Here is a 24772-nt window from a genome sequence, read left to right as displayed (position 1 = left end):
AACAAATAGGACCTTGACTCACCAAGTCTCTACACCCTAAATCTTAGTACCAAAAAATAAGGAGCTTACCCAGATTTTGATGAATAGGATCTGGGCACACCCAAAACTCCTTTTGACCTTAAAATCCCCTTTGGAAGCCAATAAAAAATAAATAAATAAATAAAAACCAAATAAAAAAATAAAATATGTTCATCAACGTCAATCTAAGGAATGCTGGTTGTTCACTTTTGTGCTTATCATTGGAAATTAAGGCTCCTAAGTGTTAAAAGTTCCAGTTAAGTTTGAAGCAATTATATAGTTGTGATAAAAGAAGGCTTGAAGTATGGAGAGTCCTATTTGAAGGATAAGGACAAATGAAAGTTTCTCTAAGAATAGTTATTTCTGAATGGGTAAGAAGATTTGTTAAAATTGAGGAAGAGTTTGTAAAAGGGAGTATAGGCTATAAAATTTTGTGAAAGTTTTATATTAAAAAATTCTTGCATTTTTTCTGTAAAAATTAGTAATTCAAATTATGTGTATAGTCTTTATGTGATATGTGTTCATCTATTTGTTATGTGTGGTGAATTTTTATTTTCCACATGGCATTACTAGCATATTATCTTTTATTTACCTAAAAAGATTAAATACTTATGTAATTTAAGGCAAATTCTGTAGTATGGACAAAATAATATTAAAACTGTTTTTAAGTGTGAGTAATGTCTTCTAGAATCATTACCATAGTCTGTGTTTGCTTTATTTAGATTTACAAAAAGTCCAGGCCATAAGCTTTTGTGTATGTATGTTTGCAACCTTCCAAAAGTTCCCATTTAAAGAGGCATTTTGAACAAAAGACGGCTTTGAGTTAATTCCAATGGGCAGTAGAATACTTTTAGGATTTATTCTCTATCCTTATTAAAGGAATGTTTTTAAACTAAATTAGGCCTATTTTATATGCTTGAAATTACATGGGAAACTTTGCTCAATTAAAAAATAAAAATGACTTCTATTTGTGTACATATGCTTCTATTAAAATGGATGTTCTAAAGATTTCAACCTGCCGTATGAGGGAGTTACCAAGATTCAAAGAAAAGTTCAAATAGGAAACTCTCAGGTGTAACAGATGACTAGTCAGTGACCCCAGTCCAGTCAAGAGGGATGGTTCCCTGTGAGGACGTCTGGCAGTGGGACTAGAGATATTTGTGGTGCAAACATTGAAAGTTTATGAATTATTTCCGATGCTCAGTACAAGAAGCCATGAACAATGTTTTAAAATCTTACATATTATTTGTTCTTTCTATATTGAAATTGATAGATCCTCCTTTCCTCCAGTTGATGAAAAGACATAAACCCCACCTGCGACCAGACATTCCTGAGCTCTGAACCACCAATCAGCACCTGGCAAATACCCTAAGCCCCCTATTCCTAAGTCCTTAGGTCCCTAGTCATAGCCCTTACATGAAACCACCAATCAGCATGTGCTGAGTGCCCTAAGCCCTATCCTTAAAGATGCTTGTACCCCGGGTGCTCACTGTCTTCCGCCCCTCTCTCTGGAAGCAGACAGCAGGGGTACCCTTCCCTCTAATGAAGCCTGAGTCCTGCCATCCCGGTCTCTGCACTTCTCTATTTAATCTATCAGAAACTATGTATTGAATCTGCTTATATGTACTTACACATACATATATATTATATTATTCTCTCTCATTTTACAGTATTTATTATTTTCCAAAAATTATTGTCTTAAAATGATATAGCTTACTAAACAAGCAAAGTTTTTATCAATTGCATTATAATCAAACCTATAACCATGACACTTTGTTTTGTCATTCATAGATAATTAATGTTTCACTCTAATGCATTTTCAAATATATTACATCTTTAGAAAAATCCATGAAAAGATTCTGACTTACTCTATATTACAGGTTTCTAAGCAGGTCATATCTTTGAACTGAATGAAAATATAAAGAACTTTAAGTCATAACTGCATTCATGAAAATACTGGCAAATAATCAGGATAAACAAAAAAATTGGTATTGGACTAAATGAAGTGAATATGATTATTGTTTGTATGACTCTATTTAAAATACTGCTGATTTTTAAATCATTTTGTTTTCCAGATATAAGGAAAACTAAAAGCATACATTCTACATTATTATCAATAACTTATTGAGAAGGCTATTGGGACTGATAAATTAGTAACATTCATTTCACAGTACTCCCAAGAGACAAAGACTTCAAAGACCAAAACTTACAACCAAGAAATTATTATTTAGATAGACATTAATTAAAGACTCTCTCCAACGTGTTAAAAAGGACGTTACCTTATCAGAAGCCTAACCACAAATGGACATCTGTCTCTGACACTGGCCTCCATCCACCATGGAGATTGAAGACTTTTCAAGGATGAGAAACCACTGGCCATCGGGGCTGACAGCTAGCCCAAGAAGTCAACAAGGCCTGGACGCTCACAAATTACTACTGCTCAGACCTTGTCCTTATATCACTTCATTGTTATTGATTGAATGTACATCAGCTGGTTTTTATATTGTTATAGTTACCTAATGGAAACAATATCTGTCTCCCTAAGCCCCTCCCTTATTACACATGAAAAGTTGAATTTGGATACCTGAAAATTTTTCCCACCTACTAGACAATGACATTCTGATGATCAGTTATGATAATGAAAGAGTAGAGAGTCTTAATTTATCTGGCCAAACATAGCATAAGCACAAGAGACAGTGCATGAAGGAGGAAAACATATCATTAGTTTAATAAACAATTATGATAATGCATGCAAAGTGTTTTTTGGTTGGCTGGGATGCTTATTCCCCTCAATCTAGCACTAGACATTTTCTAATCCTAAACAGTGTTACTGCTTTAATGCTGTTGCTTTTGTTCCTGGATCTAAATGTTATACTAGATGCAAAATAACAAAATTTAAGATAAGCAGCAAAAGGACTCTGCTCATGGTAGCTCAAAATTTAAAATTGATACAGAATATTTTTTAACAAAGATATATAGGATCTCATGGCCTCCCATTCCTGCCTTTTTATTTTGAATAATAATCCCCAATGTTCCATTGTTCAGCAAGACAAAACACTAACACTGATCATCAATGCATAATGTGCTTTGATTTATGAACAAAAGGAGAATGTATGGACCAAAAAAAGGGGCCACATGCTAACCTGACTAGCTCAGGGAAGTCCTGCGTGGAGGTCTTGCAAACTCAGAGACCTTAAGTAACTACAAAGGATGGTCTAAAATTAAAACCCTAACTAAAAGGCGCTCACGGTGGGCAGTCATGTCTTAGTCTGGCATCTTCCTTGACAAAGGGCAATCTTTACCTTAACTGAGCCTGTGTACTGCCTTTTTGCATCTATGATAACATAGCTTTGGATTATCAAAGGAATTTTCCTTTTTTGGACAACTCAAGCACAGGCACCACTCTGCCCAGCAGAGACCACAAATCCCTTCATTGTCACTGAGTTCATCGTTGACTTGAAACTAGCCTATATCCACCAATGGAAAAGAAGTATGTGCCTGTCATTTTACTGTTTATGTAATCACAGAAGTTTCCACACTTGGCTTTCTCCTCTCTCCCTAATCTATCACCCATGGATTTCATGTGACCCATATAAGTCTGCACTTTACTTGTAACTTACAAAATAAGGTGCAAAATTGTCAGTCTCTGAAGCATTCTCTCAACCCATTGAGATTTTGCTCACCCGCAATTGTCCACATTTTGGTTCAAATAAACACACAAAACTTTTCCACTGCTTTGAATGTTTTTTACATTGATGAGAAAAGGTTCTTGGCAGGAAAAGTAGAATTGGAGGTGAGGAATATGAAACACATCAGAATCTTAGGTCATTTTCTTAGTAGGGGACAGACAGCACATGCTTTATTAACAGTGTCACCCGTGTGATTTCTGACAAAACATCCCAATGTAAGATGAGACATAGAGGCTTTTCCTGGGGTGGAGGGTCTGGATATTAGGACATGTGGTGTGTACAGGGTGGCACTGTTGTCATGGCAACAGAAGGGGATAAGGTCCAGGTCCCAAAGCAATGAAGACATGGATCGCTGTGATAACCATTCCCAGTCCTGGTACTATGTGCAGCCCAGGGAGGCCCCACCTCCTGACCTGAAGGAGATGGGGACCCAGATTCCTTTGGAAACTGGATGCTTGGAAGGATCTCAGGGGAGTAGCAGGGTACCTTCTGGAACCCGAGTCCTAGTGCATCCCTGGGGTTCTGGCATTTGGGTCAACTGGGCAATTATACTCACCCTGTGGCAGTGCTGCACAATAGAGGATGGATGGGGCACCTGTCCCTCCTGCAGGGACATGGAGTTGAGGACCCCATCTGTTAGCCCTTCTCTGTTCTCCTGTGTGGAACTCTATAAAGACAGTTCCCAGTCACCAGGGGAAAGCCTCAGAGCCTGTTTTTGTAAGTTCTCTAAACCCTATGACCCTTCACTCCATACACACACACAGTGTGATCTGCTAAGACCTCCACTGGCGAAGAAAATGTGTGGCAGCCTGAGGACTAGGACTCCCATTGGCACAGATAAGGGACCCCTCTGGAAGCCCATCTCCAACTACTTACCCTGCCCTGGGGTGTTATCACAGCAGGACCTCCAGGTTATCTGCTGCCCCAAAAGCTGTTCCTGCCCCAGGGTTCTCCCTTCAGGTCCTCTTCCCACCACATGAAGGGAAGGCATGTGGGCTGCACAGGGATGGCCCACAGAGGAGGCTGGCCTGGCATGAATGGCCCAGGCCACCTTCTCTTACCTGATGGGATCTTCTTGAAAACAGCCAAAGGTGTCGGGCATGAGTGTTGAACCGTCTACTGAGTCTGGAACAACTCTCACTGCAGGGTCTCTGGGAACCAGAGCCCCGATAACTGGGAACGCAACAAGAGAACATGTTGAACTGTCAACCGTCTCTTGCCAAGTGAGTGGCAGTTGGGCTGTTGCTGGAAAGTGGGTGCCTGGTTATGGGGGTTCCGAGTTCTATTAGGAAGTGACCTCACCTCCTGGGATTGCCCCCTCCAACTCCCCTCACCTAATAACAGCTATAGATAGTCCTGTGGGCTGCTGATTACTCACCCACCTTCTCCATGGAATGCCAACACTATACACAATGACACCAACACACCCCTCTCCATAGCCCCTAGAACACATGTGTCAAACACAAGGCCCGCAGGCCAAATCCAGCCCGACAGGCCTGCAATGTGGCCCGCACCGCGCTGTCATCACTGCACTCCGCTGTCAGTTTATGACATTGTCAGTTTATGACTGTTCAGTAAACCATTCGGCCCACGATTTAGGCTGGATTTTAGATTTTGGCCCCTTCTCTGATTGAGTTAGACACCCCTACCCTAGAAGGTCTGGCTACAGCCAGGGTCCTAGATTTGAGGAGACAGACCTAGGCTCAGACTCAACCCCTCATTTCTACCTCTTCTTGATCCTGGATGAGTCATTGTACCTGTTAGAGCCTGTCTCTCCCCTGCCTCCACAACGGGTTATGCAGCAAGTGCTTCTTAGGGATGTTCAGGCTTATGAGGGGGAGTAGTTACAAAGGAGGAGAGGACTGTCACAAGTCATAAGTGCTTCCAACCTCCTTTTTCTTTCTATCATCACCTCCTCTGTGTCTTCTTTTCTTCTAATTTCACCCAGAGTCATTTGATCCAGAGTGTGTGTGTGTGTGTGTGTGTGTGTGTGTGTGTATTGGGACAATGAGAGGAAAGAGTGAGTCTTACCCAGGAGAATCCTAGATCTCAGTCCTCTGAGAAACAAAATTAAAATCACCTTGAATCTCATCACCGTGGGGGGGGAGAGAATTCCAAGTTTATTTTTTCAAAATTTAATAAGATACAGAAGTTGGAATTTGTTTATTCCTTTGTTGTTACTCATTAAAATCACCATGAAATTTTTACTATCTTTCCAGTTCATTATTTTTATTTGGAGCCTTCCAGCTAGTGAACTGCAAATGGGTTATAAGTATGGACTCCTCAGCCTGAAGCCCCAAGGCCAAATTCCTCCAGCTGGGAGCAGCTTCTTCATTTAACCACTTTACTTCCCCGTATCATTTTTTAAGTGAGCCACAAAGTGACAATTGCCCTATCAGTGATCTGCCCTGTGTTGTCTCTGGCTTCAGGGCATGTTAAATCTCACCGAGTTAAAATAATATGCTATATACTCTTTGGCCAGTGCTTGGTTTAGGATAGTTTTATCTAACTTCTTTTCTTTCAGTATCTTTTTTATTGTTAAACTCAAAATTATAAACATGTAGAGTGAAACCAAGATGGCGGCCTAGGTAAGTACTTAAGCTGCCATATTGCACAACAATTTCAAAACAACAACTTAAAGACAAAACGGACATTATCCAAAACCACAGGAAAGCTGGCTGAGTGGAAAAATCTACAACTAGAAAGAAGGAGAGAGGCTCACGGATCAGGGGAGCTGCAAAGTGCTGAAGTAGGGAGACGCTCACAAGCAGAGAGGAAGGGCGGCCGAGTGCCTGCCTGGCAGGAGGGGAAAGGAAGCCCCAGGCTGCACTGAAATCCAGTCCCAAACCAGGCTGAAACCCCATAAACCCAGGCTCACATGGGTGGAATTTGAACTGTAGAGAAAGGCGCCCAGAGACTCAGAGACTGGGAGACTTGGGGGAGCCAGGAGCTGCAGCCAGCAGGGCCTACAGTCATGCGCAAGTGAGTGCTCGCAAAGAGGTCTGACCGCAGAGGTTGCCATGGCCTCTCCATAGCGGAAGGAGTCAAAAGCTCCAGACTACAGAGACCCAACCCAATTCCAGCTGAGCCCTGGGGGCACCCAGGCTCTTACAGGGGGAGTCTGGACTGTCAGGCGGAAACTCAGGGGAGCCAGGAAAGGCAGAGGTCTGAGGCGTGTGCACAAGGTCAGGACTGACTGGAAGCCAAGACTATTGGCTCAGCCCTGAGACTCGGCTCCATCCAAGCTAAGCACAGAGGCTTTTGCAATTTTGCAAGTCTTATCCTATAAGACTGTCTCCAATACAGAAGTTATCCTGGTGTAGACAAAGCTAATACTAACATCCAACTGGCCTGGAAGTCAATTCCTCCCAGTGATACCAACAATAATCAAGAATTAACTACAACAAAGCTGTACACGCAGTCCACAAAGGGGAGCACCAAGAGTGTCTACCTCAGGTAACTGGGGAGGCTGACCCACTGAGCCATATAGGACACCAAACACACAAAACCATCCTACTAACTATGGGAAACAGCGAAAATGCAGAGACAAGGAAATAGATCTCAAACAAAAGAAATGTAGGAGAACAAAAGACTGGATATAGAGTTTAAAACCACAGTTATACGGTTTTTCAAGAATTTCCTAGAAAAGGATATGAAAAAAGACCAACCAGAAATTAGAGATCCACTGACTGAAATAAAAAATATTATACAGAAACTCAATAGCAGACTAGAGGAACACAAGAATCAAGTCAAAGATTTGAAATATAAAGAGGCAAAGGACACTCCTTCACAGAAGCAAGAAGAGAAGAGAATCCAGAAAGTTGAAGATAATGTAAGGAGCCTCTGGGACAACTTCAAGCATATCAACATGAGAATTATGGGGGTGTGAGAAGAAGAGAGAGTGCAAGATACTGAAAACCTATTTGAAGAAATAATATCAGAAAACTTCCCCCACCTGGTGAAAGAAATAGACTTACAAGTCCAGGAAGCACACAGAACCCCAAACAAAAGGAATCCAAAGAGGACCACACCAAGACACATCATAATTAAAATGCCAAAGGCAAAAGACAAAGAGAGAATCTTGAAAGCAGCAAGAGAAAAACAGTTAGTTACCTATAAGGGAGCACCCATGTGACTATCAGCTGACTTCTCAACAGAAACTATGCAGGCCAGACGGGAGTGGCAAGAAATATTCAAAGTGATGCATGACAAGAACCTACAACCAAGATTACTCTACCCAGCAAAGTTATCATTCAGAATTTAATGACAGATAAAGAGCTTCACAGATAAGAAAAAGCTAAAGGAGTTCATCAACACCAAAAAAGTATTATATGAAACAATGAAAGGTATTCTTTAAGAAAAGAAAGAAGAAGAAAAAAAAGATAAAAAATTATGATCAACAAATACATATATATCAACAAGTGAATCTAAAAATCAAGTGAATTAAACATCTGAGGAACAGAATAAACTGGTGAATATAATAGAATCAGGGATAAAGAAAGGGAGTGGATTGATAATTATCAGGGGATAGGGATGTGGGGGTGCAGGAAGAGACTGGATTAAAATCATACACCTATGGATGAGGACAATGGTGGGGAGGTAAGGGCACAGGGTGGGGTGGGAACAGGGTGGAATGGAGCTACGGGGGAACAAAAGGAGAAACAATAGTAGTAATCTGAGCAATAGAGATTTATTAAATTTGGAAAAAAAATTATAAACATGTGGAGTAATATATATTATTGCCCTAGTCCAAAGAAACAAGTTATATAAGTGTGATTATTACCTTTGGGAGAACCCAGTGATGAGGGAAGAGGGGAGGGCAATAGGAAAAGTGGGAGGGATAAGGGAGAAATGAGCCCCCTAGGTGGTGAGTCTAGAGTAAAATATGTTCACTGTGGACAGACACAAAGAAAAGGTGACTCTCTAAGGAGGGTGGAGATAGAAGGAGGCATGCTTGGGGAGAGGAAGACTGAAAGCTCTAAGGGATGTGGCTGGGAGTTGGGTGTAAAAGATGCTGAAACAACCACAGTGCTCATATGGCCACACTGTTTTCCACTCTGCTGGGTCGCAGGTACTCGTAGGGCATATCCAGCTTTGCATTCCGGATCTCAATTTCCTTATCCAGGGCAGCCAGCTCCTCCCTGAACTTCTTCAGTGCATCTTTGGGCTCAGGGCCTGAAAAGTACTCCTCCTCATGCTGGCCCAGAAGCACCTGAGATGGAGAGAGAAGCAGCTGAGAGCCTTATGAACCCCAGTTTGGAGCCCCACACCTCCCCACAGCTGCTCCCTTCCTCAGGGACCAGGCCACCTGGCTCTCACACTAATGGGTTGACGTCTGCCCAGTTGCCAAGTCATGGACATCTGGAGAGAAGCCTGATGAAAGTTGGGCAGTGTTGCCATCACCGTCTCCAGTGTCACATCCTTGGTGGTTGGTGGGGGCAGTCGCATTGTGCAGGGTGCATTAGGGACCCAAGCATACCAATCCAGCTAAGAAGAGGCAGATATCTAGAATCAGTCTGCTAAGCATAAAAACCCCTTAACCACCTGCATACAGCCAATGCCCCCTCCCTGCCACCACTCTAGGAGCAAATGCCCATTGCCTCCCTATAACAAGTACCTGGCCCAGGTGGACAGAGGCATGCTGGCCAGTGCAGGTGAAGATGCACATGGTGACAAAGTGGCAAAGTTGGTCCCGGGACTCTAAGGACATGGGAAATCCTGCAAGAGATAAGGACAGTTAGAAGCTGGGAGGCCAGGAACAGAAACAGAGCTCAGAGAGGCTGAGCAGGGAGAATACGAGAGGGAAGAAAGGCTGTCAAGGACTCAGAGGAACTATTGTGGACACTGACATGAGCATGAGTTGTGGTGGGAGAAACCGGGAGATCTCGGGCAGGGGGTGGGGCGGGGGGGGGGGCTCTACTCAATAGGGTACTGGTATGGCTCACACTGGCTCACACTGGCTCACAAGAGTCCGTTATGTTAAATGTTCAGGTATTTAGCAAGCTGGTGACATCACAACGGGAGCTATGGTGAAAATATTTACACCATGAAATGGGCAAATGCTACAAATCAGGGCTTTGTTTTGTTTTGTTTTGTTTTGTTTTGTTTTGTTTTGTTCCTGAGAGCCAGTTATTAAGTATTTATGAGCAACTACTGGTCCCACTGCATCTTGGACCTAGAGGGATTCTTATTGCATAAGAACCTGAAAAGGCCATTAGGCATTTTAATAGGGGTTGGACATGCTTCTGGGAAACTTCATAGAAGCAGGGAGGATTCTAGGGATGTTCCCAAGAGGAATTTTCCACACTCAGGAAAGGGACTCAACTCACCTTGGTCCTGAGCCCCTCGCAGGCCAATTTCAGTGATCTCACGACACCACGTTTGCAGTTCCAGGTCCTTTTTCACCACGTTGTCCATCTTAAAGTAAAGACTCACAATTCCCTCCACATATCTGTCAGCCAAGGGGTTGGGCCAAGAGAGCTGAAGCTCACAGGGAGCCTCCAGGCCATGTGCTCCTTGCCCACATGGCCAGGTCAGGGCACCCAGCCCTCCAACACAGGTCACCTGGTCTCTCAAGCCACTCCCTAACCGCCCACCCTCCCCACAAGCCCTGCTTTCCCCTTGCCTCACCGATACATGATTTCCCAGAGCCGCAGAGCATCCTGAGCATAGTAAGAAGACTTGACTCCCAGAAGCCCCCGGTCAGCCAGGTCATCAGGGGGGCAGAATGATCTATAGGTTAAAAAGGCTCTAGCACGCCTAAGCAGCTCCAAGTGGCCTCCCCCACCGGTGCTCACCACCTGAGAAGCAAGGATGGGCAGGGTCAGGCAACTCCACCTGCTGGGCACCAGAACCAGAGGGAGCATGAGCTCTAGAAGCCCCATTCTCTCTTCATACCATGTCAAAAATGCCATTTTCGGAAACCAGCCCAGTCCTGGCCCGCACATTAATTTCCATGGTGTATTGCAGGTGGGGCATTATCAGCTGGAGGAAGAGAGCAGGGAAGAGCAAGTCAGGAGAGACCTGTGGCAAGTCCCCGCAGGAAATTGGAAGTGAAGAACAGGAAAGGTGCCAGGTCTTCAGGAAAAGCATAGCCATGAAATTCAGTGGTCCCTCAACACCAAGAGTGTTCAGTCAAATTGTAATTCATTCCTCAAACCATTGAATAATGGCTGCATAATGGGAAGAAATAATTCTCCTTCCCTTTTCATATTAGACTGTTCAAGTTCTAGTTCAATGTTTCTCAATCTTTTTCATTATCACTCCTCTACAGAGCCTTTTCAGATAGTGTTTTCTCTCCCCTCAACCATTGAAATTGTAATGCTGCACATAATATATCTGTTATGTTGTGTGTGTGTGTGTGTGTGTGTGTGTGTGTGTGTCCTTTATTTATTTTTTCATTGACTTCAGAGAGAAAGGGGATGGAGAGAGATAGAAGCATCAATGATGAGAAAGAATCATTGATTGGCTTCCTCCTGCCCACCCACTACTGGGGATTGAGCCCACTACCCAGTATGTGCCCTTGACCTGAAACCCTTTAGTCTATAGGCCAACATTCTATCCACTGAGCCAAACAAGATAGAGCTGTATATATGTGCTTTATACATAAAATATTCTAAGTTTTTGCACCCTAGAACTTTTCCATAGTTCTGGACTCACTTTCACCCCCTGTGAGGAGTCTAATTGCCTCCATTGGAATGCATGCTCTACCCCGCCTACCTGCAGACCTTCCTCTCCTCCGTTCTCCCTTTTATCCATTACACTCACCTCCTTTCCATTCCTCAAACATGCCAGGCTTGCTCCTGCCTTGGAACCTCTGCACTGTTCTCACCTGTTCCCTCTGCCCAGAACAATGTGCACTTTGATCATCTCAAGTCTGGCTCCTCAGAGCCTCATACTCTATGTCAGCTCAACAAGGAAGCCTTTCCTGGCCACTCATTCTGAACTCGACATCACATCGCTCTGCTTTGATTTTCTGCATTGTACTTATCACAGCTGATCTGTCATAATACAGTATTTATTGGCTGGTAGCCCAAAATGGAAATTAAAATCTACAAATATCAGGACCTCACTGAAACCGGTTTGGCTCAGTGGATAGAGCCTCGGCCTGCGGACTGAAAGGTCCCAGGTTCGATTCTGGTCAAGGGCATGTACCTTGGTTGCGGGCTCATCCCCAGTGGGGGGTGTGCAAGAGGCAATTGATGGATGTTTCTCTCTCATCAATGTTTCTAACTCTCTATTCCTCTCTCTTACTCTCTGTAAAAAATCAATAAAATATATTTTTTTTTAAAGAAAAAGATAAGGACCTCTGTCTTGCTTAGCACAATCATCTAGAATGGTTCTTGCCCCATTGGAGGCATCCAATAAGAAAATGTAATGGCTGCATACTTAGTTCAAATTGTCTGTTTAAAAAAAATAGACCACTGTTGTGGACCTGAGTCTGTCTAACTGGACAATGTATTACTATTTTAGGACAGGTCAAAACTGGCTGGAAAAGACTTCTATGTTATTTGCTTGGTCTTCCCTTTTGAGATGGAATCCTCAATCATTTATGGGCACTGTCTATATACAGTGCTTCATGCATTGTCACCTCCCACCCTTGCATCCCCCACCTTGCCAATTAATCATTTCCACCTCCTTCGGAGGTGATGTCACCCTGTTGAAAATGCAAAACAAGCCACCTCACTCTCTTGCTCCCTTCTCTCTCATTGGTTGGCTTTTCCCCACTCCCTGAGATTCCACAGAGAGGGTGCCTCCAGATGTTGGACTGTGCCATGGACAGAGAGACAGGCCGGAGAGAAGGGGATAAGGTATTACCTTGAAGATAGGGTGTATCGATGGAAGGCATCTCATGGTGGCCATAGCGATAACCTCAGCCATCAAATGTGCCCTCAGAAGATGAGAGAGAAGCTCATGAAGCTGGAAGTCAGAACTGCGGACCCAGCATTTGGCCAGGAGCCAGGTCATCGGGGGATCCGTGGGCAGGAAAAGTGTTGGTGGTTGGGATCCCGTGCGTGGCAATTCAAGCTAAAGCAAGAATACAGTGTGGGGAAAAGAGGATGAGTGCCCAGGTGCCCAGCAGATCCCCCCTCCTTTGCATTTTAACAACTCCCTTCTTCCCGAAATATTCTCCATCTCACTGCTGCTACTCCCAGCAGCCACTATTCCTTCTCCTGACTTTCCTACCCACTCAGTGCATTAGCATTGTCCAAGCTGCTCTGCCCGGCCTTCTGCAGAAGCTCCTCTTCTACCAACTTCCAGGGCCCCACTTCCCCTTTCACTCCCCTCCATGTAGAGAAGATTCAAACCCTCTGCTTCCTTTATCCCACACTTTTTCAGAAATTTCAGCTTCTCCCTAACCTTTCAACACCATCCCTATTAAACAGGTTAAGTCTCCAATTATCAGCTAGTCACTAGCTAGATGTAAAATTTGAATGTTTCCCCATCTATAATAATAAAAGCTTAATATGCTAATTAGACCAGACATCCTCTGGATGATATTCCAGATGAAACTGTGGCTACAAGAGAAACCCAGGTTCCAGGTTCCAGAGGGAAGCCAACTCTTGAACAAAGTTCATGCATCGGGCCTCTAACTCCCTTATAATTGCCCAGACAAAAGCCCACTTGAGCATCTTTTCCTCTTTATTTGTCCTATTTCTGCAGGTGTCTTGCCTAACTCTTCCTTTTCTTTTTCCTTGAATCAAGGACAGTTTAATGTTCCTATGTATGCCTAATAGCTTTCCTCTATACCCCCGCAGCTATTCCCAAAAACTGAGTCCATTACCCCCACCTTGGGCAATTGATGTAGCCTGATACCCTTATCTCCGGAATAGCATCTCACTTCTCCAATCCATCCTACACAAAATGACCCATAGAATGTGTCTATAACATGGTTCACAACAGCATACACCAGTTTCCTGTGTTCACACTCCTTGATTTTGCATCCACCACCCGCTACAGTCTGGGCCCTCACATTACCCCCCAGCACACCAGCCAAATTGTCCACTGACAATCTAACTTCTCATACTCTGCACGCCTGAGACTCGCTACTGAACCCATCTTCCCCTGGGAAGAGGTCCTGCTCCTTTGCCATAGCTATACGCACCCCACTTCCCATGACCCCTCCCACACTATCTCCACCCTCAGATACTTGCTCAGTACTGGAGCATATTTAGATTTTCCCAGTCTCTCTCTCCAGCTAGACCACACCTTTCTGCCTTTGCCCATTGCATCCTTTATGGACAACTCCAGTGCTTTAGCACAAGTGAATCCTTAATGAATTTGGGTAAAGTACTGAGCTGAGAGGGCCAACCACCAGGGAGCAGAAATCCTAGGTCATCTCACCTGGATGACCATTGGCAAGAGTTTCCCATCAGGCTGCAGTTTCAGCATGACCAGAGGGGCAGCCAGGTATTGCTGGCTACATAGAATGACATTAGCCTTGATTCCATCCAGCAGGGAGAAGTCGGCTTCAAACAGCGTGCCTCCCTGGATGAGGGCAGAGGGTGAGGACTATCAGTATAAGGCATCTACTTCCCACCCTGATTCCCCAAAGGAAGAAGAACAAGAAGGAAACTAACTTATCTCCATCACCTACTTTGTAACAGGTAATGAATCACATGCTATTGCTTCACATAAGTCTTACAAGCACTTGAATTAAATCCATGGTTTTTTGTGTTTGTTTGTTTGTTTGTTTGTTTTTAAAAAAAAAAAGGAAACATGATAAAATAAGATAGATAACTTGCCTAAAGTCACACAGTTTGTAAACAGCACACCAGGATTCAAACCCAAATCTTTCTCACCTTATAATCCAGGAATTTTGACTGCCCAACCCATCAATTGATCCATGTTGACTCCTGACTAATAAGCGCCCCCCCACCCCAATCTGATTCTCTTACTACACACTCCCCCAAATCCTTAGCACCAAGGCCCAGCTATTTCCTCATTTTGATTGCATCTATCACCCATCCCACATTCTTCCTTCCAATATGCTTTTCTCAGTTGAGGGGAAGGCCATGTGGTTGCACACCTCCAGGATCACTCAGGATTTCCCTGTAGAATCCCCTCTTGCATTTGGGGGCAAATTGGGCTCATAGTGGGACCTAAAGCAGCATGAACACAGACCATACTCCCAGTTCACTGTGTGGCCTCCTTTGGGCCATCATATCCATACCTTCAGCTCCTGCTCCAGCTGGGCCTGCAGCTCCTCCATCCCTGAAGGGAACACTAGGCGGGCAGGAAGGCGACTGGAGCGCCTTAGCAGCATGGGGTTGGCACCATTGAGAAACTGGTACCCAAATAAGGCATCCTCCTTCCAGGAATCCCGCACCTTCTCTGAGGGTGGCAGTTGTGGAGCAAGTTGTGAGATCTGGTGCCCTGGTTCTTCTAAACCCCACCAAACTATTCCCTCTTGCCCCCAGTCCACCAGAGGGACCTAGAACACAGGCCTTTCAGCTCTGGTTCACTAGATTGGGTGATGAGGGTTCTGGGAGAAGTACTGGGTAGGGATACTGACCAGCCAGCTTGCTGTGGTCATACCAGAAGATCTTGTTGAAGTCATCCAGATCATTCCAGGGAACAAGAACATTTAAAGAGTCTTTGACAGCTATTTTGGCCAGCCTTTAGGTAAGAATAGGCAAAACATTTGAAAGTTAGTCTCAAAATCACACGTTATAACTATAAGCACCCCCCTTGGGCTAATCCAGCCCTGTTCAGTGCATAGAACCCTGGGCCAGAATGCTTCCCTCTCCTTCAGCTCGCACTGTTCTCACCCCTTGGCCAGTGAAGACTCAAAGTCAATTCTCTTGTCCTCCAGAAACCTCTCATCTTGCGGGAGGTCAGATAAATTGTCCGCAGCCACATTCAGGATTAACCCATCCTTCCAGTTACCCCATCTGTGGGATAGAAATGAAATCAGGCATTGATGCCAGGAAGGGCCAGGACTCACTGCCAGGTCATTGGGGGGGGGGGGTGGTCAGGGGCAGGCTTAAGCTAACTTGTACAGCTTCCTTCTCTCTTCCAGCTCCTCCTCTCTGTGTTTCTTGAACAGGCCTTGAGGGTCATCTACCAACGTGCGGCCTAGAGGAGGAAGGAGGGAAAGGACAAGGGCATGGACAATGAGGCTTCTCCTGAGAGCCTCCCCCTGTCCCTGCCAGAGGTGCCTTCTCAGCCCACCCTTGTGGGGGAGGGGTGACCATTCAGCATCACACCCTCCCCAGCCTGCTGCCAACTCCAGCAATCCACCTCTTCCCAAAGAAGACCCAGCCCTCATGTTCCTGCCCTCACACCCTGTTCCCTCTCCTCCTCTCCCCCAACCCCAGCTTCTCTTGGGCCCCAGAGGCCTCCTCACACCCCACCCTGAGCTCACCTGTGCCCTCTGGGAGGCTCAGGATGCCACTGCCCTCCACCCAGCGGTAGCATGGGAACCAGTACTCCTCCCCACTGGCCCCAGGGCCCTGCACGGAGATCCAGTTGCAGAACCAGGCATCATCCTGTAGAAATTGCTTTTTGCGCATTTTCACAAACAGCAGTGGCCCTAGGGATTCCTTCACATCCTCCTGGAACTCCGTCTCCTGCAGGCAACACAAGAGGCTCAGCATCCATGGCCATCACCTGTAGTGGGGACTGGGGCTGAGCCCAGCTCCCCTCCCTGGCCCTTAGGTTGAGCCTCTGGGAAAGCACAGCAAAAGGAGTCAAACAGAGAAAGAGGGCTCCCAGTCCAAGGTGTTCCCATGTTCCCATTATGTGTCTTGGAGATTTTCAGCCCGGGGTGAGGCTGAAAAGGGAAGAAGCACTCCTTCCTGCCCTATCTCCTCCTCTTTTCTCCTCTTTCCTCCTCTTTCCTCCTCGCAGTCATTGATCCAACCCAGCACTGAGCGGGGCACCGCCACGGGCGAGCCCACAGTTGCGCGGGGAGATACACTGGTGACCAGGCACTTACAGCCCAGAGACCCAGCGCCCCCTCCGCTGGGTGTGAGCAGAGACCTCTGGGTGTGAAGGGATTAGCCAGGGAAAGTGAGAGAGAGGAAAGGTTGGAGAAATGCGTGCCAAGGAGAGGAAGCAAGAGCGTGGAGGCTGAGCGCAGCACAGAGCGCAAGGGAGATGAGCATGACTAGATCCTGAACAGTCTCCAAGGGTAAGCCAAGAAGGTGGCCCTGAGAATCGGCAGAAGCCATTCAGATGTTTGCGGAGAGATCTTATGAGGCTGGGGGTGTATTTGGATGAAATTGATCTGGCTGCAGAGGGGCTGGAAGGGCAAGAAAGGAAGGGGGAGGCTGGGGAAGAGGCTGAAGGTGGCAAAGGTTCACGGGGGCACTGGCTGGGGGGGGGGGGGTCTGGCATCTGGACCCGGAAGCCAGAGATGTCCAGGAGGCAGAATTGATAGCACTTGATTCTTGGTTCCAGGTGAACAGAGCAGGATGCTCTCCTGACACCTCCGGGAAGGCAAGGGGAGAGGTGTGGGGGTGGGAAAGGGAGGACCTCGCTTGGGCAAGCTCCTTTGAGGCATCTGCAGGACAGACATCCGGATCTGGAGGTCCTGGAAAGAGCAGGGTGGGCAACAGAAAAGTGGGGATGGGAAATGGGGAAGAAAAAGTAACAGAAGCCCGGGCCGAACCGGTATATGTGATGAGAGAGGGGAAGGGATCAGGAAATTCCTCCTCCCCGCCTTGGTGGAAGAGGTTTGAAATAGTTTCCGAGTGAAGGCAGCGTCCCTGGCCAGGTAGCTCAGTAGGTTAGAGCGTGACCTGACACCCCAAAGTTCCAGGTTCACATACAAGACTCAACCATGCATGAGTAAATGGAACAAAATCTGGTCCTCTCTTCTCCTCTTCTCTCCTCTCCTCTTTCTATTTCTCCCTCTCTCTCTCCTCTCCTCTCCTCTCCTCTCCTCTCCTCTCCTCTCCTCTCTTCTCTTTCTTTTTCTCCTCTCCTCTCCTCTTTTCTCCTCTTTCTTTTTCTCCTCTCCTCTCCCTCTTTCTCTTCTCTCTTCTCCTTCTCTCTCTCTCTCTCTCCCTCTCTCTCTCTCTCTCTCTCTCTCTCTCTCTCTCTCTCTCTCTCTCTCTTCTCTCTCTCCTTCCCTCTCTCCTTCCCCCCTCCCCCACTCTCTCCCTCCCTCTTCTGCAAATAAAATAGAGGAAAGCAGAGACATGCAGTGCCTCCAGGATCTCCGCAAAAAGAGAGAGCTCTGTGAAGGAGGGGCTGCAGGAGATCCTCTCCATCCCAAGGAAGCCAGAGGGCGCTCTCTGTGTGCCCCGCTCCTCCCAGTGCAGGTCTCTTCTAAGATGGGGGCCAGCTCACCTTGCCCAGCATAGGACGAAAACGTTCCCGGAGCGCGGCTTCCCGGTGCTGGCCCACCAGCCACAGCTGCACCTGATTGGTGGAGCCCGCGAAGAGCGAAGACCCAGTGGACACGCGGATGCGGTAGACACCCATCTTCCAGAGAGAAGTTTCTGCCTTCTGAGGGGAAAGAAGAATGGAGGTGCCTAATAAAAGGGCTCAAGACCCCGCCCCCGCCCCACCAAGCCTTGTTTTGCAATTGCAGAATTGCAGGGTGTGGATAGATGGCAGGTCTTCAATCAACCAGGCCTGGCCACATGCTCTGGGCAGCACAGAACTTGGCCCCAGCTCAGGAAGGCGCAGACCTTTATCTTTGTGGGAGGAGGATGGAATGAAGAAGCAGAGACGATTTGGACAGAAAATATGCACAAAGAAGAAATTGACACCTAGCCCAGCAAGAAGGTGGAGTGTGACTGGAAAGTCCCCTCCATCTGAACACATAGACACACGAAGTCACAGTCACACACACACACACACACACACACACACACTTGCTGGCCTCCCAGGTTGGTTCACCCCAGCCAATGGTCATGCTTAGGGTTGTAGGGGTGGATGAAGAAGCAAGGAGGCCTGGTCTGCACCTGAGGAAGGTACATTCAGCCACCCAACTAATTTAACCAAGTGGGAACGCTTGTGTCTGTGTCCTGTGCAAGGCTCTGCGGCTCATTCCTTTCTAGCTTACAAGTCCCAGCCTCTCTGTTGCCTACAGGATGAAAATTCAAACGGGTTTTTTTTTTTTTTCATTTACCTTTATTATTGAAAGTATTACAGATGCTCCTTTTTCCCCATTGATCCCCTTCACTCTATTCAAATGGTTCAAACAATAAGAAAAAGTTATTATTGCAGAAAAGAAGCAGCCCATAAGACAGACTGGCTCTAGGGTTGTTTGCTCTGGGGCTCAACAGCATCATCAAGAAGCCAAGGTTTGCCTGGTTGGTATAACTCAGTGGTTGAGCATCAACCCATGAACCAAGAGGTCCCATGTTTGATTCCCAGTCTGGCACATACCCAGGTTGCCAGATCAATTTCCAGTAGGGATCATGCAGGATGCAGCTAATCTCTCTATCCCTCTCCCTTCCCCTCTTCCTAGAAACAAATTAATAAATAAATATAAAAATTAAGTTTAAAAAAAAAACACAAAGGAAGCCAGGATTTGTTTGTTTTTCTGTCTTTCCATCCTTCATGAGTCAGCTCCTCAATAAAGTACCTCCTTAGCAAAATGCCTGCTACCACCTCAATAATCCCCTAAATACATAGCAGCATCCATTTGGAAAAGAAGAGCCATTCCTCCTGTGCCTCTTTCTAAGAGCAGGGGAACCTTTCCCAGAAACCATCCAGCAGCTGCCCCTCACCCATCTTTGGCCAAAACTGAACACCAAACCCAGATCCTTCAAAGAGGCAAAGGAAATGAAAGCACCATGAGCAGCCTAACTTTGCCAGGATTTATCCCTGAATTACATGAGGAAAGATGAAGACACAAACATATTTGGGACCCCACCAAAAAGCAAGAAAGGACAAGAGACTGGGAGTTAGGCACCGAGAGTGTCTGTTACAATTAGTTTGTAAAAGGCATAACTTCACTATGATATTACCAAGTAAAGTTACTGTAAACTGTTACCAAAAAAGTATAAGTGTGATTATATTAGGATTTTTTTAAGTTTTTTTTTAATTTAATGTGAGGCTTTCATTTCATCTTTTTTTTTTTAAATATATTTTATTGATTTTTTACAGAGATAAAGGGAGAGGGATAGAGAACCAGAAACATCAATGAGAGAGAAACATCTATCAGCTGCCTCTTGCACACCCACTACCGGGGATGTGCCCGCAACCAAGGTGCATGCCCTTGACCAGAATCAAACCTGGGACTCTCAAGTCCACAGGCCAATGCTCTATCCACTGAGCAAAACGGGCCAGGGCAACACTGTAAAGTTTTATCATGCATGTTATACTTCACCAAAAAAGGTTTACAAGTTGTGTTACCTTCATGAAATTAATTGGGGCCCTAGCCAGTTTGACTCAGTGGATAGAGTGTCGGCCTGCAAACCAAAGGGTCCCAGGTTTGATTCCAGCCAAGGGCACGTACCTGGCCCAGGCCCTGGTCTGGGATCATATAGGAGCCAGCCAATTGATGTGTTTCTCTCAAACTGATGTTTCTCTCTGTCTTTCCCTTTCTCTTCTACTCTCTCCAAAAATCAATGGAAAAATATCCTCGAGTGAGGAATAAGTAAATAAATAAAATGAATTGGGGAGTCTTCATCTTTTTATTTGAGACCAAAGCCTTTTAAATAATATTAGAAATGTTTTAAAGCTAGATCTTTAAAGTCTAGCCAGAACTTAGTTATAAAATTATCTAGTCCTGACATTTTTCTTCTTATTTTATTATGAAACTGTTCAAACTACATTCAACACTTAAGATTTTACCACACTCATTTCATCTATTCCTATTGTTTGCTGTGGATGCTGAACTACCCTGTTTCCCCGAAAATAAGACAATGTCTTACATTAAATTTTGCTCCCAAAGATGCGCTAGGTCTTATTTTCAGGGGATGTCTTATTTTTCCATGAAGAAGAATACGGTACACATTTATTGTTAAATGAAAATAAAGGAAATTTATTACCTGTATATGGTACTGTAGTACAGTAGTTGTCAACACAAACCAGACAAACTGTGAATCCTATAGTATCAAGAATTTACTCATTTATTCAATGACAATCATGTCATCATCTTCTGGAACATCATCATAACAATCCAATTCCTGAATTTCCTAGTGAATTTCTTGTGACTCCATTTCTTTCAGAATCAGTGGACCAAATCGTTCATGTTTAGCCGAGGGGAGCCTTATTTTCGGGGGATGCCTTATATTTCACTCAGAGGAAAACCTGTAAGTAGGTCTTATTTTCGGAGGATGTCTTATTTTCGGGGAAACGCGATACTTTATTTTTTTTTTTAATATATATATTATTGATTTTTTTTTTTTTTTTTACAGAGAGGAAGGAAAGGATAGAGAGTTAGAAACATTGATGAGAGAGAAACTTGGATCAGCTGCCTCCTGCAGGCCCTCTACTTGGGGGTGTGCCTGCAACCAAGATACATGCCCTTGATCAGAATCGAACCTGAGCGCAGCGTTGGTGGTATAGTGGTGAGCATAGCTGCCTTCCAGAATCAAACCTGGGACCCTTGAGTGCACAGGCCAGGCCAGCACTCTATCCACTGAGCTAAATCGGTTAGGGTGATGCTGAACTATTTTAAAGCAGGCCTTAGGTTTCTGATCTAAGATACTATCCTTGCATACTTTTTTCTTTTTTTATATAATAAATCTTTATTGCTCAGATTATTATAGGTGTTCCTCTTTCCCCCCCCCCCCCACATAGCGTCCCTCCACCTGAATCCTCACCCCACCCCATGCCCTTATGCCCTGCCAGTCTTCATCCATAGGTGTAAGATTTTTGTCCAATCTCTTCCCACACCCCTCAGACCCTCTTCCCCCTGAGAATTGTCAGACCACGCCCTTTCTATGTCCCAGTCTATTCTGTTCTTCAGATTTTTTTATTCACTTGATTTTTAGATTCACTTGTTGGTAGGTATGTATTTGATGTCTTTTTTTTAATATATTTTATTGATTTTTTACAGAGAGGAGGAGAGAAGGATAGAGAGCTAGAAACGTCGATGAGAGAGAAACATCGACCAGCTGCCTCTTGCACACCCCCTACCGGGGATGTGCCCACAACCAATGTACATGCCCTTGACCGGAATCAAACCTGGGACCTTTCAGTCCGCAGACCGACGCTCTACCACTGAGCTAAACCGGTTTCGGCTTGATGTCTTTTTGTTGTTCATAGTTTTTACCTTTACCTTTTTCTTCTTCTTCCTCTTCTTTAAGAATACACTTCAGCATTTCATGTAATCCTGGTTTGGTGGTGATGAACTCCTTTAGCTTTTTCTTGTCTGTGAAACTCTTTATCTGACCTTAAATTCTGAATGATAGCTTTTCTGGGTAGAGTAATCTTGGTCGTAGGTTCTTGCTATACATCACTTTGAATATTTCTTGCCACTTCCTTCTGGCCTGCATAGTTTCTGTTAAGAAATCAGCTGACAGTCATATGGGTATGCCCTTGTAGGTAACTAACTGTTTTTCTCTTGCTGCTTTCAAGATTCTCTCTTTGTCTTTTGCCTTTGGCATTTTAATTATGATGTGTCTTGGTGTGGTCCTCTTTGGATTCCTTTTGTTTGGGGTTCTGTGTGCTTCCTGGACTTGTAAGTCTATTTCTTTCACCAGATAGGGAAAGTTTTCTGTCCTTATTTCTTTCAATAGGCCTTTGATATCCTTCTCTCTCTTCTCTTCTGGCACCCCAAAAAATCTGGATGTTGGTACACTTAAAGCCATCCCAGAGGCTCCTTACACTATCCTGACACTTTTGGGTTCTTCTTTCTTTTTGCCTCTTTGATTGGGAGTTTTTTATTTCCTCATATTCCAGATCTTTGGTTTGACTCTTGGGGTATGTTGATCTACAGTTGAGTTTCTGTATATTCTTTATTTCAAACAGTGTATGCTTAATTTCTGACTGGTCCTTTTCCTTTTTTTTTTTTTTTTTTTTTTTTTGGTATTTTAATTAAGGTCCTTGAAGGTATCTTCAAGTTTCTCAGCGGTTTTTAGAAGATTTTTGAGTAGCCTTATAAATGTGATTCTGAACTCTGTGTCGTCCAGAAGTTTACTTTCCTCTATCTCTCCCGTTTGTGACATGCTTCTGTGTCTCCTCATTTTGGTTGCCTCCCTGTATGTGTGTGTGTTGTTTTTTTAAAAATATATTTTATTGATTTTCCACAGAAAAGAAGGGAGAGGAATAGAGAGCTAGAAACATCAATGAGAGAGAAACATCGACCAGCTGCCTCCTACACACCCCCTACTAGGGATGCGCCCACAATCAAAGTACATGCCCTTGACTGAAATCAAACCTGGAACCTTTCAGTCTGCAGACCAACACTCTATCCACTGAGCCAAACTGGTTTTGGCTGCCTCCCTGTGTTGATGGAGTGGCTTTGTGTGATAGGTGACCTATAGGGGCTGGTAGCTCAGCTTCCCCAATCACCTGAGGTAGTTGCTCTTGGTACACCCCTTTGTGGGCTGAGTGCAAAGTCTTGGTGTAGTTAAGCTTTGATCACTATTGGTACACTGGGAGGAATTGACCTCCAAGCCAATTGGCTGTGAGGAAGAACTATGTCTATAAAGGAAGAACTGTTTTTGCTGGAGACACGCTTATGGTGCAGGCCTTGTTTCAGTGGGGCTTTGGTCCTCACTGAGTCTGCCTCCCGAATGTGTCACTTATGGATGTGAGAAGTTGAAATCTGGTGTCTCACACTGACCATTAGATACACTGGCTTCTGGATCTCCAATGGGGTGCAGTTCAGCTACTGTCTGAGCCACCCTGCAGGAGCTACAGCAAGAACCACAGTCCTCTCCTTCCTGCTTGGAGCTTGGAGGCTTTGGAGCTGTCTGCACCAGGTTGCAAGTTTGCTAGGTCAAACTGCAATAGAGAAGACCATTCATATGCAGAAGCCGCTGCTTGGAGCTTGGGTGTGTTTGTAAATTGTGCAGGGCAGAGTCTCAGGGCGGAGACTTGGGGCGTCACTAGGCTAGGGTGTGGCCAACAGCAATGGCTGCCTGTCAGCCGTCTCTGCATCTCTGACCGCGTCCCAGCACAGCAAACAATTACTCTTGGACACAGCTCTGCAAGCAAGCCACCCTCACTTTCCGACCTGATGGCAGACAGTCCAGCTTTTTTCCGGAAACTGGATTTCAGAGAGATTGGCATCTTGTCTCTCTTCTGGTTGAAGAAAGCAATGCCCTCCACCAGCCAGGATCCGCCGTCAGCCCGTATCGCATGCTCGCCCCCATACCTCAGTTTTTCTGTGCTTGTGCCCTGAATTCTCAAGCATTCAGTCTAGTTGTAGAGCTTCCACTCAGCCAGCTTTCCCTTGGTTCTGGGTAATAGACATTTTGTATTTTAGTTGTAGTTTTGAAATTGTTGTGCATGGCAACAGTTTAGGTATGTTTACATAAGCAGCCACCTTGGATCTCCCTATCCTTCACTTTGCATCTTTAAATATGGCAAATAGGTGTGACAAATCATTCAGCATCTTGGTGTTTCTATATTTAGACAACTTAGATCTTATTCATTTATCAGCTTATTGAACTGTTCCTTTTTCAGAAACATAGATACCATCTAAAAGCTTTCTGATATCCTTCTATTAACTGTTGTGCCTTGCTCAATCAAAGCAGCTGAACTTGATACAACTTAAATGTGGTTTTCTTCAAGAATCAGCTCATATTTTTGGGCTTGAGATACTGAACAATCAATTCCTGACTTTATCCGAACTCTGCGGGTGTATTTTTTGCCCAAGAAATTTCTAATTTCAACAAGAGAACCATTCTCCTGAATAACCACAAGTGTTGATAGGGAAGTGAGTGTACACAGACCTCATCTTGTAAGAGAAGCCCGGTGTAACACCTTTGATCATGTTCTGTACAGATCGTGTGGCCAGTTTCTATTTCTTCACAAAGTACATCCTTTCACAGTGATGTCCACATTTTCTGGAATGTCCACAGAATGATTGCTAAGAATGGTCTTCATCCTCATAGTAGATATGGCAAAGAGAGGATTTTTTTAAGTTTTTCAAGTTTTATAGGAAAGTGAATATTACTAATCATGAGTATGTGTGCTTCTTCTGA

The 24772-nt window shown here is 44.9% G+C and overlaps 1 protein-coding gene across 2 annotated transcripts; it reads right to left on the bottom strand.

The window, feature by feature from the left end:
* Positions 1 to 8378: 8378 nt before the first annotated feature.
* Positions 8379 to 18162, bottom strand: LOC311611254 (polyunsaturated fatty acid lipoxygenase ALOX15-like). 2 transcript variants are annotated; one of them, XM_084863275.1, is made up of 14 exons: positions 18006 to 18162; positions 16075 to 16279; positions 15704 to 15785; positions 15479 to 15601; positions 15223 to 15326; positions 14881 to 15041; positions 14052 to 14195; positions 12525 to 12734; positions 10605 to 10691; positions 10338 to 10507; positions 10037 to 10158; positions 9325 to 9425; positions 9027 to 9194; positions 8379 to 8919 (listed from the first exon to the last, which is right to left on the bottom strand). In XM_084863275.1, the coding sequence occupies exons 1-14, from the start codon at positions 18138 to 18140 to the stop codon at positions 8740 to 8742; spliced, it is 1992 nt and encodes a 663-aa protein (XP_084719401.1). In that variant the 5' UTR covers positions 18141 to 18162; the 3' UTR covers positions 8379 to 8739. The 2 variants fall into 2 exon arrangements, with proteins under 2 accessions (XP_084719401.1, XP_084719402.1); XM_084863276.1 differs by lacking the exon at positions 10605 to 10691.
* Positions 18163 to 24772: the final 6610 nt, after the last annotated feature.

This window comes from Pipistrellus hanaki, assembly GCF_964339955.1.
Source record: "Pipistrellus hanaki genome assembly, chromosome: 16".
Taxonomy (NCBI): domain Eukaryota; kingdom Metazoa; phylum Chordata; class Mammalia; order Chiroptera; family Vespertilionidae; genus Pipistrellus; species Pipistrellus hanaki.
Note: the sequence above shows the minus strand (reverse complement) of the source record. Positions and strands in the feature narration are given on the sequence as shown.